Consider the following 13,643-nt stretch of genomic DNA (forward strand, 5'->3'; position numbering starts at 1 on the left):
AGACACTGAATTAAATGGTTTTCAAATAACCTAGATATAAAACTAGCAGCTGCAGTTTTGAAACTTGTTTATACTACACATCATTGCAAACAATGGTGATGCTCTTCTCAGATCTAATTTTATCTTTGTAAAATACAATTTAAAAAGATTTCAGAGTAACACTTTATAATAAGGGTACAAAACACACGCTTAAGTAATTAATAACTACAGTAAGACTCGTCATTTATGATATGATGATATATCATGAATTCCTGTCATAGGATTGGATCGTTTTATGGGTTATCACTTAATGTTTGCTCAATTAAGATTAGTAGACACATTTATTTATATGCCATCGCATTAGCTGGAATCCAGTTACATTTAAAACATTTAAAAGCTTTAGGGTGCCACACAAGTTTTAAAAGCCATTATAATGGACAGACATGTTTAAGCTAACAGGAGCGTATTTAGATGTTTATCATTACTTCACACATGCGATCATTTCACGTGTCAAGTAAACTCATTTTGTGATTTACAAATGATTAGCTAATGCTAAATATGTATGTATGAGTAAAAAGAAGCACTGTTCTGCTTTCAGAGAGGATGATCAGAGGCATAGATCCGTAACGCCATTTTTTATGTAACTGGATTCAAAGTCATTTAGTGGCATATAAATTAATGCATGTGCCAACTGTGAATTAACAATCATGTATTAATGGTCTATTAAGTGTTAACAAATCACATGAACTTGTGACTTGATCATCACGATATATCCTGCATTAAATGATCAATCATAAATTAGTTATGCATTACTTTTGCGTTTTACGCCCTTATTATAAAGTGCTACTGACTTCCCTTTAGAGGTTCCTTATTCTATTCTAAATAAAGACTCAGGACTGTTTTTAATTGTAATAAACTCTCTGATTAGCCATCGGCCTAAACTTTTTTTGTAATTAAGATGACAGATTATGTATTTATTGAATAATAAATATAACAATAAATGTAGGATATCTGTAATGGTTGTGGCAGCTTGCAGTAGTTGACTATTCAATGTGGAGTGTTAGACAGGTCAAGAGTCCAAATCAACAAATGTAATTATGCGTGGAGACATTTCACCTATTTTATTGGAAAATTTTCAAAATAAACAAAAATGGCACAGCAGTATACAAATCTCAAAATGCATATAGCCAGTAGAAATACTGCAGTTCCCTCTGTGTAAATTACTTCTTTCTTGCTAGAAAATCATTGTGATAACTGGGCAGGTGCTGGTTGACACACACACACGTGCTTCCTTTTGAAGACAGGATCAACTAAGTGTGATTTGTAAGTCAAGGCCCATCAAATATACGTGCGTGTGTGTGTGTGTGCGTGTGTGTGTGTGGGTGCGTGTGTGTGTATGTATAGTTGCTAGTTATGGTGAGCAACATGCCAGTATTGGATATATATATATATATATATATATATATATATATATATATGATGGGAAACGCTGTGGTGCTTTACAAGAGCTTTGCATACATAGAACGCTCATTCAATGTTACTATATAAATGAATATATTCAAGACATAATAGCTAAATGATAAATACATAATATATCCATGTTAGTGGCATTTCCAGACATGAAGAGAAATTACTATAAATTACTTTCAACCACAGTTATGTGTCGAACATTCTTGACTCCAATTAGAAGGTGAAAACAAACACCGATCAGGGTCACTAATTAAACTAAAAGAGGCAGTGAACAATATTACTTTTGGGGGGGGCGCGGAGGAGGGGAGGTTGTCATTGAATGTTTATTGTCTGAGAGAAACCTGGAGTAGTGAAGAGAGCTTTGGGTTGTCGGGGCCAAGCCAGACTGAGCAGGGCCGAGCCAGACCAGGCCAAGCAGAGCCACCTTTTCTTTCAGGCTTGTCTGATTTTGGAGGGGGTGTAGCTCTTGTCCACAGACTCGTCCTGTAGAAACATGTGCAGGCATCGTTCGTTCTGAGCTAGAGGGTGACCTGCCACTCTGAAACACAGAAGAGCAGAACACAAGGCTGGATGACGTGGAGAGAATAGAGGCATGAACGTACCTTCGTTGACACAAGGACACACGTGGACGGACAGAATGGGCAGAGATTGACGGGAGTGTTGGACTAACTTTAAGGTGAGAAGTCAGGGAAAAATTTTGCATGAATGACCAAATCAGAAAAATCAAATTTAGGGCCTTTGTAAAGTGCTGGAAGTAAGGCAAGAGTTCAATTAGCATTTCCAGTGTTTAAAGCAACATCATATAACTATTCTACCTTAATGGCTTCAAAATCATTTAGATGGTACACTGATTTTCACTGCTGAACGCCTGTTCCTGCACTATGAAACTAGGTTGAGCGGGGGAGAAGTGAGAAGTGAGAGTGACCGAGCAAGAGGCCGGACAAGAGTAAATGTCAGGCTGGTTTTTAGTCGTGGGGAGAGCTTCGCAAAAAAGTTGGACTGGTAAGAAATATTAGCTGGCTTGCTATGTCTTGTGTTGTTGCACTTGCTTGATGCTTTGCTGTGTTAGCAAAGTTGTCAACGCGCTAGTTTTTGATCATAAGCCAAGTCAGCCCACCAAATCCAAATCCTTCAGCTTATCAACAAATGCACATGTACAGCAGTCCATGAGGATGAATTGCACTACGAAAACTGTGGGGGCGCCAAGTCGCAAATACCAATTCTTGCATAATGTTGTGAATCTGTTTGAGTTGCCACCTCTGGAAGTGTGTTTAAACACTGGGGATTTGAAAAAAACTCAATAAATGAACATACTTAAGTGTTTTATATTAACAAGGATAGGATACAATACTTGTGTCAATTAACCTGCGACTCCACCCGCCAGTTAATGTTTTTCCAAAGATTTAAGAGTTGTTTGTATTTCCTGAGGTGTTCCTGCTACACCAACATCTACAATTAAGTTTTATTTTTTTCCCCATTTCCTTTGTGCAAAGCATTGTGGGAGAATAGTGTACACTCAAAAATTACAGGGTTTGCGGCATCCTGTTAGGTTAGTGGTCTAAAGTGCCGACCATGACCTGCAACGCCCCCTGTTGGCGTCCAGCTGGGGACCTTTATCGCATGTCATCTGTCTCCTCTCACTTCCTGTCATCTCTCCACTGTCTCTATAATAAAAGGCACGAACTGTTAAATGAAAAATATCTTTTTTTTTTCAGTATGCATACTGATTTGTTTTGAGTATACTTTATTTTGTCACTTTTACAGTGTGACGACACAACAAACTCAAAACCTGCTTGGAGTTAGGGTATAGTATGGGTTTTTAACAATTATCAGTAATCAATATGCCATTAATAAATCTAGTCAATGGTGATAAAGATAAAACTCTGCCTGCATGATGGTCTGTGTCGTGCGTCACTAATGAAGATTATTACTGACATCTTGAAAACTTTGACCACATATACTGACCAGCAGCACAGGGACAATTGTAGATGTCACATACGGCGATCAGCCACATAATTACTGTGCATTTAATATAACTTTTACACACATTGGTTTATGGATGTGGATGCGTGGTTGTGGTCACACCCTCTTATTCTTTTATAGTAGCACTAATAATGATTTCTCTCCTCTCCAAGCCGTAAAAAAGGAAGAAGTGACAATTAAAATTTGTGGAGGGGAAAAGACTCATCAACCCAGACTAAAAGATACAGAAGAGCCTTCTGCAAGAGCTTCAACAACCGATTAGTAAAAGATTTTTGACAACTACTGTGTGAAATCACAGTTAGTGGGAGAAGGTGGGGAAGTTTAAAAGGATATGAGTTATAGTATATGAGGTTTTTCTCTGGGCTTTGGTGAATGTGTTTTCCCCCCAACATCCATCTTTATGTCCTGGTATGATTTACTTAAATGAATCTGTACTTTACATCCCCTTCATCACAGCTGTAGGTTATCACTACATCTAGAAAAGACTGTGTGTTTGGGGCTGTGTTTATCTTCTGTTAAAGCCACATTGACATCAGGCTTCCCTGAATGTCCCTTCACATGACGCAAAAGGAGCTTAACGAGAATGAGCCAGCGCACCTGAGACCCTAAAACATCTCATTTTTCAAACGATAAATTTCTCTGACCAGGTCAACATGATGACATTGGTACGTTTGCATGCATCTTAAACTCTAATGGGAAATATTTTGGACAAATTAAGTCACCGGGGGAGGCATTCAGAGGTCAAATACCAGGGCAATCACTGGAGAGATCAAGCTTACTCTCCCAACAAACCCTGTTTAATAGCTTTTTGGAAATGTTGACATTGAGGACAAGGTTCAGCAGAAGCATGTTAAAATCTCAAGGCCTCGCGTGCTTTTTGAAGTGGGGATGTAAGTCCTTCTTTTTTAGCTGAAGCATGAATGATGTTTGACTAGCCTAATCAAAAAGTGATGGTTACCTCCTTCTCCTCCTTCTCCTCCTTCTCACTTGTTTCACAGCGACAATCATGTTTACCATTCCAAAAGATTTCTTCTTCACAATACTCTCAATCACAGATGAAACAATGCTGCCAGCCACATCGGCCAGTATTAAGTCTGAACAATGATATGATCAACAGCAGTGTTTCATTCATGGGAAGCTAGGGGGGGGGGTCTTAATTACCAACACATTCTCAGCTTCTTTTAAAAAAAAAAAACTTATTTATGGATTTTAATTTTCTCGACTGTCTTTGCGCACTTAATATTCCAACAGGAAACATTGATGCATTTGCACATGAAACAAAGATAATGGCCAAGTCTGCAATCAAAGCAAATAATTACAATCACACTGTAACTTTTATTGTTCCACAGCTGAAAATGGGGACATGCTGGATCAAAAATAAGCAGAGGTGCACACACCATCCCACAGAACCACGCGCTGTAATTTGAGCTGCAATTATCATAAATTACACATCAACAATAAAACAAATGTGGGAAAAATTATGTTGTGGGGGTGCGCACTTGAGTCCTCTTTGGTTGTTCTTGTCCTTTGCGAGGTAATTATAAAAGAGAATTAAGGAGGATAGTGAGAAAAAAAAGACCCGCCTGTCGCTGCGGGTTCAGTTTGTTAACAATATGAAGAGAAGTGAAAAAGTTGAATCTACTTATTGCACAAAGTGTTTCATTGTTCTTAAGAGTTAAAATAATACCTCGCTAAGGCAGAAGCTGCAAAACGACTGCGACTACAAAGAGAAAATTGTAGAGAATAAATTGTTTTAACCTCATGGCAAAGTAACGGAAGAACGGAGAAAGACGGAGAAGGTGTGCAAAGGCTTACTTGTTGAGAAACTGCTCCAGACCCTGCCTCCGCTCCTCAATGAAAGAGTCATCGAATATCCCATCATCCCCTCGAAACGGAAGCTGCCGGATAAAAGCTTTTCCTGGGAGAGGTGGGACGACCACCTGAGAAAAAAAGAAAAACCACAGAAAAATCATACAGCAGCAGTTAAACAGGCATAAATAACTTATTGATGAGGTTTGTAGTAAAAAATTTTTTAAAAAGACAACTCATAAAAGTATGACCCTGTAGTGATTGTATACTGTACAATCTGGTCAGAACAGGCTGAAAACCAGATAGTTTATGGTCCTCCTCTCAATAGAAGGATAAGGAACACACTTACGTGAACTCCTCCTTAACAAATGTAAGAAAGGTTCAAAAAGATCTTTTAACAACTTTCTCTCCCATATAAAAAATATTGCATATGTGGTCAATGGTGTATGCTGATTAGATACGCCAAGTACCCAGGAGCCTCCCAGTTCACCTCAATGGCTCACCTTGCTCTCCCTCTCCAGCTCCGCTCTGAGCCACTCAAAGTCGCTGTACCGCCTCCGTACAGAAGACTCCTTCAGCTTGAAGATGGGTAGGTTGGTCTGTGGACACACACACACACACACACACACAGGAGGTTGTCTTGATTTACTGAGGAACTTTCCTTAAACCTTTGCAGATGTTACACAAATAATAATTTTTCAAGAAATGACTGAGATTGTTTTCTGTGAATCCACGTTTAGCCAGTGCTTTAAATCCCAGTCAGTAACATGAAGTGTGTGTGTGTTCAGGAAATTGTGATGGGTACTATTTCTGGACATTTTTTAGACCAAACGATTAATCAACTGATTGAGAAAACAATCTACAGGTTCATCGATCAGGGGTTGCACTTCCTGTGGGAATGGTATAAATAGCAACAAATGCTCACTGGAAAGTGGTAGGAAGAGATTAGGCCAACTTCAGAAAAGACAGAGTGAAAGGTTTTATTGCATTGGTTTGGGGCTTAGCCTTGTATCTTGTATCTACTCTGACTTTATTAAAAGGAAAATGAGGAGAAAGAACAAAAAAACAAAGACCCCTTCAAATTGAACCGAAATGAATAGAAAAATTGAAACTGGCCTCCACGCAAAAAAGTTCACTTATGTTTTGCTCACCAAGGACTGTCGCACTCTGAATGTTTTGCCATTTTTTTTGTGTGTTCGTGTACGCCAATAAACAGATGTGTGCGTAAGCTGCTGTTGACGAGTGAATTAAAAAGGGGAGATGTTTCGACATTGACGGAGAACATTGAGCAAACAGCACATTATAGCACAATGCCAAACCTCTTCACTAGTCCTGACAGCACATGGCCATCCCATCACAATGTACAAACAAGGGGAATGTGAATGAGCATTTCATTGGTAGGCCACATTCACAGAAGGTCAGAATTCATGGAAGAAGGAATCACAAGAGCAAAGCAATTGAGCAAGTAGGTGCAGCATGAATACAGTGTGAGCAGCAGACTGATCGATGAGCAGACGACTGTGACTGTGTGCAGTAGAGGGGATGGAGAGTTAACTAGAAGGCTGAGTAAATGGCTGAACAAAAGCAAAAGGAGCGAGTGTACGTGGTCATAAAGGAAGAGCAGAAAAACTGGAGAGGTTGGGAGCTTCATCTGGTCTGTGCAGGACTAATTGAGGAGGAGGGAGAGCAGGAGTGGTCTTTTCGCTCTCATGGTCTCTGCCTTTCAGTCTTTTTCCTCTTTATTTCCCCTGCTCTGTGATAACAAGTCAGATTTTCTGCCCTTGAGCCTCCTCTTATGGTGTTTCAATGGGAAAAATGAAGGCATTCGCTTTCTTTCCTCTTTTGCGCTGTCCTCTCCTCCATCTTAAAAATTATGTATCCTGCCCACATTTAGTAGGAGAGGGAAAACTAATTTGATAAAATCTTTCTGATGACAATGAGAACTGCCTGTCGACCAACATGACCGCTGTTTCATATTTGACTATAAAACAAATGTTACCTGGGGAAATCAGAAAAAAAAAAAAATCCTGGTTTATGTCACAAGATACACTCAGCTCAGTTTATTCTAGCTGTAACTGATGCCGTCTAATGCTACAGCCGTGCAATGAATTCATGAAGGTTATAATGTTCAGTTTCTGTGGCCAAACAGCCATATCTTCAACTGCGCAGATAAAGAAAGAGGCAGAGAAAAGTTCAATACACCCATCCATCCTGTGCCTTTCATAACACCTGTGTTGAAAAGTTAGTTTCTTATTTTTCTTTTCTTGTGCTCGTCACTTAACAGCTCATAATTATTTTATGTGCATGACACATTTCAAAAATCTGTAGGTTTTCAAACTCTGAGTTAATTAGGTCCTAACTTCAGTGTTCAGCTGTAACATGAAAGCTGTTTGGCTCTCATCCCACGACACAAGTTTTGTTTCTTCACCACCACTAGCCTCGCAGGCCCTTTTTCCAAACAAACAAACCATTTTATATCCAGTTCTTTTTGTGACTTTTGTGGTGCATGCACAGAATCCAAACACAGACTAGACTTTGCTGTAGACATGCAAAAAATAACTACCACAGCTCTTCAATAAGGTCACGTTTACCTTAACACCAGTGAAACAACCTGGTTAAGATGACAGTTGCAATAATAGCAGTATTTCCTTACTATGGCTATAATCAAATGGGTGCTTGTAAACTCACTGCCACTCCCTCTTTCCCACTGGGTCTTTATGTGACTCACCAGCAGTGAAAACTTCCCTTTCCCACTTACTTCAAGTTCTCTCCAGGTGAAGTCGTCAATGAGCCCCTTACTCCTCCTCTTTCTCAGGTCACAGGAGAAGTGGATTATCTTAGCTTTATCACCCCAGTGCTCTAGCATTAACTCCACTCTCCCCTCACCGCGGTCTGTCCCTGCTGCGTCATGTTACCTCACAGCATGGAGCGCCGCAAAGTTAATCCCCACCACAACAGATCACAGTTACAGGTAATCTGCCACCGCCGTGACTCTAATCCCATCATGTGCACACAGAAAACACTTAACCATGCGCAAGCACACATTGATGTACATGAAGTATGCATGCACAGGTGTTAAGTGGAAAGATTTGACCAGTCACACAGTTAACAATGTAAATATAATAGCCAAAAGCATTCGAGCCTGTTTGTACACAAGCAGTCGAACCCAGACCCACTCATCTCCACACAATGAAGCTAGCAGTGAGAGTGTAAGGAAAGAAAGTCACCTGGCCTTTCAATCCTCTCGCCCTCTCAAACCCTGTGATTAAGAGATTGGCCTTGCAGGACAAGGGGAGGAACGAAAACGACAGAAGTGAAAAATGAGAGGTCTCACTCACTCTTTCTCTCTCTCACACTCATACACACACACAGAAAGAGGCGGTGTGTGAGAGCTCTACGAGTCAAAGATCAGGTTTCCCTGGCCTCTGTTCTCTTCACGGCTGGTTAGAGGTTAGGGCCTGGGTGTCTCAACTTACTGGCCCCTGCAGTGATTGGGACATGGGACCGGCCCACACCCAACCGGGTCTTAGCATTTCATTAATTGTCAAAAAAAAAAAAAAGGCACACTTTGCCTCTCTCACTTTCACTAAGGGACAGAATAAAAGATAAGAGGGGAAGGACGGGAAGGTGAAAGAATCTTAGTTAGCAAAAGGGACAAATCTCCAAACTCACAGAAAGCCAAATAAACACACAAATATGGAATTGATGGTTATATTAAAAACATGTTTAAAAGAGAAAATGGTTTTTCTTTTTAAAAAAAAAAAGAGCATAAAGCTAGATGTACCTCCTTCAAAGTAGACCTCCTAGCTTCACTTTCCATTATGAGCATGCAAGGTGCAATCTATGCTCCATAGGAAAAGCATGTGATTCATAATGTGTGGGACACAATACCTTAGGCTCATTGAAAATGGGTTGAAAAGAGGCAGAACCCTTAAAAACAGCGAGACAGAGAAAGAGAGAGAGAGGGGACAAAGATCACTCATCTCCTGAGAGAATAGTTCAAGGCCACCATGCATTAGCTTTTAGCAGGATGGATTAAGTCAAGTTTGAGAGTGCGCATCCTAAACCTTCCCCATGCCCCCTTCTTACCCCTCCCATACACTCTCCTTTCAGAATAATAGCATAAAAAATAGCAACATAATACCATCTCATTGCATCATATTCCAAAATGGGGGGAAAAAAAGACAAGGAACAAAAGCGTCGGGGGTATAGGTCTTTTGCTCTCGCCTCTCCATGTACTCTCACACTCGTTCTCTCGCTTGCCGGCCCCTGCGGCCTGACAGCCTACCCTCTCTCCGACTCGCCTAGCCGGCAAAAAGCTGCTTTGTTGCCATAGTATCAACTCCCACTTTTGATACTGTCATTTCAAGTAGGATATGGTAGCCTTGATACAATATGTTCCCTATTTCCATTAAAATAGTTGTCGAAGAGGATGCTGTAGACTTTGGATTACACTTGACTGTGCCTGACAAGCGCCCCCCCACACACACACCCACTCCCCATCTCTCCCCATTTTATTAATGACCAAAGGCCCCCGCCCCAATGCCCAAATGGAAAAGAGAAAGAAAGAGAGAGGGAGAAGCTATGTGAGTAGAGAAGAGGAGGGGTAGAAGACTGAGTGAGAGTGAGCGACAGAGCTATAAGAGGCCTTTTATGTACTCCTATCCATAAACAAAGTGAGATCCCAAAGTTCGCTCTCCTGAATGTGCTCTCTGGATGAGATGGGAACCAACTAAGGACAAGAAATTTTTATAATACACCCCCCCCCCCCCCCCACACACACACACACACCCTAACTCCAAGCCCCGTTTGCTGAGGGTCCAAACAAATACACTATGCTGCTTGATGGGGTCCTCTCAAACCAGCAACAACCAGAAAAAATATTAAGGTGATACGATGGGACTCTGCAGAATAACTCCATTAGGAACATGAAAAACATGTGAAAAACATGTGCAGAGGCAGAAAAGAAAAACACCAAACCTACCTGCTCCCCACGGTCTATAAGCCATTTCTGAAACTACACTTAAAACGAAGGGGATTTAGATGAGAACAAAAATCCATTGTTTCAACACGACCCTGGACATTACAAGTCTGCTCAGGCAAAATGAGATATCCGCTCCTTTCAGTATGAACTTAGCTTCCACCTCTTTAAAAAGCTGACTGAAAGAAACAGATTGATCCCATTGATTTTAAGCACAAAATGCAGGCCTGGCTGTCAACAAGTGACTGTTGTAACCTGCCTCACAGCCACTGCAAACAGTGGGCTTCAGAAAATCATAATCCAATCTTTATACAATTTGTTTCGCTACTAACTTCATTGAACATTCGGACTCTGCCACACGACAAATTCATAACCTGACATTAATTTTAACAGAGTCATGGCAAACTTTACAATCTCATAAAAAGAATAAGTCTTTGCTCTGGTGTTTACACTGTACAGTAAACCATGTATAGATATCACAGGGATTTCTATAACCACACTATGAACAAGGCAACTGACTGCACACAGCTGGGAGTGAAATGGGATAAGTGGGCAATGGGGTAAAGGCTAGTGAGGGGGTGGCTTTCTGCCCTCCCATGGGTGGGGGGTAAGGATGGGGAATAAACGCCCCAGCTCCCCCACACTCTTGCCTGTTCCATTCTTCTCTCCTCTCAATGAGGGGATTAGGCAGACTCTCTCAGTGCAGCCACAAGGGCTCTCTCGATTTCGGATGGATAGCAGGCCAGCAGTGAGAACAGGAGACAAGGGAATGAGTTCTAAACAGAGACTGTATAGCATAATAAGATGATAAAATGAAAGTACTTCTAAATATTATAAGGAAGATAGAAACAAAAAGAGCAAAGCACAGGCTATGCATTCCAGGCAGAGGCATTGTGGCTAACGCTCTTAACATGCTGGAGATGGAGTAAAATGCTTCTAAAGAAAGCTGAAGAAAGGAGAAGGAGAGAAGCAAAGCAAAGTTGACACCACGTTTGTTGAGAAGTGAGGGATGCGCCACTTATTCTGTGGTCTTATGCAAAGCAGGGTCACACAGGGCTATGAGGTGCACAATAATGCTGATTACACGCATATGCTAATTATTACACGCTAATCAAGTACAGTAGCCTTATATTCAATGCTAATGCCTGGAGACGGCTTCTCTTCCCTCAACCCATTTCTTTAAGATAAAGGGAAACTACAAATACTTTAAGGTTGCTCACCAATCTAAACACTGCAGGCCACTAACTACAGGGGTGTCAGTCAAATGAAATGACAATTTAAAGATGAGAGATGAGGCAATCAGATGAGCCTAGTGACTGCTTGACAATTGCAGACTCTCAATACAGCCTGCACATTAAAAACGCATGCAGTAGAGCTCTAGATTGTATGTGCTGACAGACATGATGAAAAATGAAAAACGCATATGTCTATGAAAAAAACTTAATCAAATCCTGAAAATGATGTAATTTTAAAGAAAAGTAATGCAACTTTCTCTCATGTTTGTGTCGGCCACATATTGGATAAACACTCTTATAGAGGATCATATTGTATTTGAGCCCTGAAACAATGCCCATTTTTGACCTTAGAAAACAGCAGTTGGTAAAAACAATCTCAGCCCAAGGTCCTCTAAGTCGCTTGCTCTGGAGCTTTCAACCGTATCACACGGTCTTCATCAGCACTCGGAGTTTGCTGAGTTTATAATAAACTACAGATGTTTAAACTTTCCATTGTTCTGAACACCTCTAGGATTACTCGTCCTCGTTAGATGACAACTGAGCAAACCCCATCTGCTGATGACGAACGTGGAATATGTTTGAAAGCTCCAGAACAAGTAAGGTAAGCGGACCTTGAGATTGTTTCTTTTTCAATAATTTAGTATGATCTTTGTCTATGTGTTCATTCTTTATAGTACAGTACTGGCGTTGTTCAAATGTGGCCTAAAATAATCTTTTAAGCTGATTTGACTTGATTTTGAAGTTGTGCGTGTCTGTGACAAAGAAAAATGTAGATGATAAAGGATCTGTGTTTGGCAATAGCTAGGATTGTCTAATCGTTACTCTCCTCACTGATTGCTCAATAATGCCAAATTTCTGGACAGTATATTACACATTAAACGAGCATTTAGATAACAATCGTACATGTTTCACTACACAAGCATATAGTCCAACTACCAACTAGTTTACCAATTGATGACAGGAACATCTTGAGGAAGAAAAGCATTTGTTCTCCTCTACAAGTCTACTTTAGCAGAGTAGGAGGAAGGAAATGTGTTGTGGGGGAGTGGGGGAGCCTGGAGAGGATCAGGCAGCATGCTGCATCCTGTCTACAACTCCAGAGAAGCTGACTTGCTGAGTTATGTTCCCCTTTGGCCCAGTGCTGGAGTATACTACTTTGGATGGCTTTTGATGAATAATCGGTCAAGGAAGGAGAGCTACAAACTAAATAATTCTTAAACCAACCAGCACCCCTCACTAAAGCAACGTTAGTATGATGTGTGCAACATTATGGAAGGAGTGTACAGACCTACCGTCATGTTAGGATGGTCATTAAGTGTGATCAATGCTGTTATCTTTTCTCTGCAGTCAGAAAATGGGGTGTGGTTGGAGTTCAACTGTTCAGGAAGGGTTTAACTTTTGGAGGAGTTATTTGATCATGTTTTATTTAGCTTGCTACAGAGGTTATATAACTCCAATTTATTTAAAGACATATGACTTATGTGAATTGGTAAAACAGCTCCACAGTCACGCCACAGTAGGAAAAACACTTGAGGCTAATGTAAACATACCCTTCTCTGGCAGAGCAGTTAACAGTTATCGTTAAAGCAAACATTAGCGAGTAGGTTCACATTAATTGTTAACACTGTTGTCAAAACCTCTCGGTGACTTAACGATAACTAACGTCTGATCAAATAACGTAAACATCAGTAACTAGCGTTGACTCATTAGTTTAATGTCAAATAGCTAACCAGTGTTAGCTAGTCTTGACGAGTACTAGCCTGCTAGCTAGCGTTGGCTAACTCGTTTCGCAAATAACGCCTTGTTCTTCTTAAATAGTCTTACACACATATAAACATCGACTCTGTGATTGTATGTGCATCTTTTTGACAGTAACAATACTGGTGTCAATGAGTCATAACCTTCTTTGACAACAGGAAAGACGTTTCTTAGATTAGGTAGCTAGCTTAAAAGCTAACGTCATTAGCACTTGATACTGCAGGCTCACCTTCAGTCTGACTTCATACGTGGTAAATCTGCCCCTGCCAACCCCGATGGTCTCAGGGTTGCTTACATCAATCTCTAGAAAATTACTTGGAGGTCCGTAAGCGTCATTTAAGTTCTGAGGCTTAGAGAAGAGCCTTCTTGTATCAGCTATGGTATCAGCCATTTCTCTCCTGTCCTTCTAGCAGCTAGTGATAGTGTTA

General features: G+C 40.6%; 1 protein-coding gene across 5 annotated transcripts; it reads right to left on the reverse strand.

Moving 5' to 3' along the window:
• Window positions 1-1,085: 1,085 nt before the first annotated feature.
• Window positions 1,086-13,613, reverse strand: snx3 (sorting nexin 3). 5 transcript variants are annotated; one of them, XM_070925667.1, is made up of 4 exons: window positions 13,511-13,613; window positions 5,745-5,840; window positions 5,248-5,372; window positions 1,086-1,987 (listed from the first exon to the last, which is right to left on the reverse strand). In XM_070925667.1, the coding sequence occupies exons 1-4, from the start codon at window positions 13,604-13,606 to the stop codon at window positions 1,882-1,884; spliced, it is 423 nt and encodes a 140-aa protein (XP_070781768.1). In that variant the 5' UTR covers window positions 13,607-13,613; the 3' UTR covers window positions 1,086-1,881. The 5 variants fall into 5 exon arrangements, with proteins under 5 accessions (XP_070781768.1, XP_070781766.1, XP_070781767.1 ...); XM_070925665.1 differs by having other exon boundaries at window positions 13,457-13,613; XM_070925666.1 differs by having other exon boundaries at window positions 5,745-5,813; window positions 13,445-13,613.
• Between the last annotated feature and the right edge of the window lie 30 nt (window positions 13,614-13,643).

This window comes from Enoplosus armatus, chromosome 19 (genome assembly GCF_043641665.1).
Source record: "Enoplosus armatus isolate fEnoArm2 chromosome 19, fEnoArm2.hap1, whole genome shotgun sequence".
Taxonomy (NCBI): Eukaryota; Metazoa; Chordata; class Actinopteri; order Centrarchiformes; family Enoplosidae; genus Enoplosus; species Enoplosus armatus.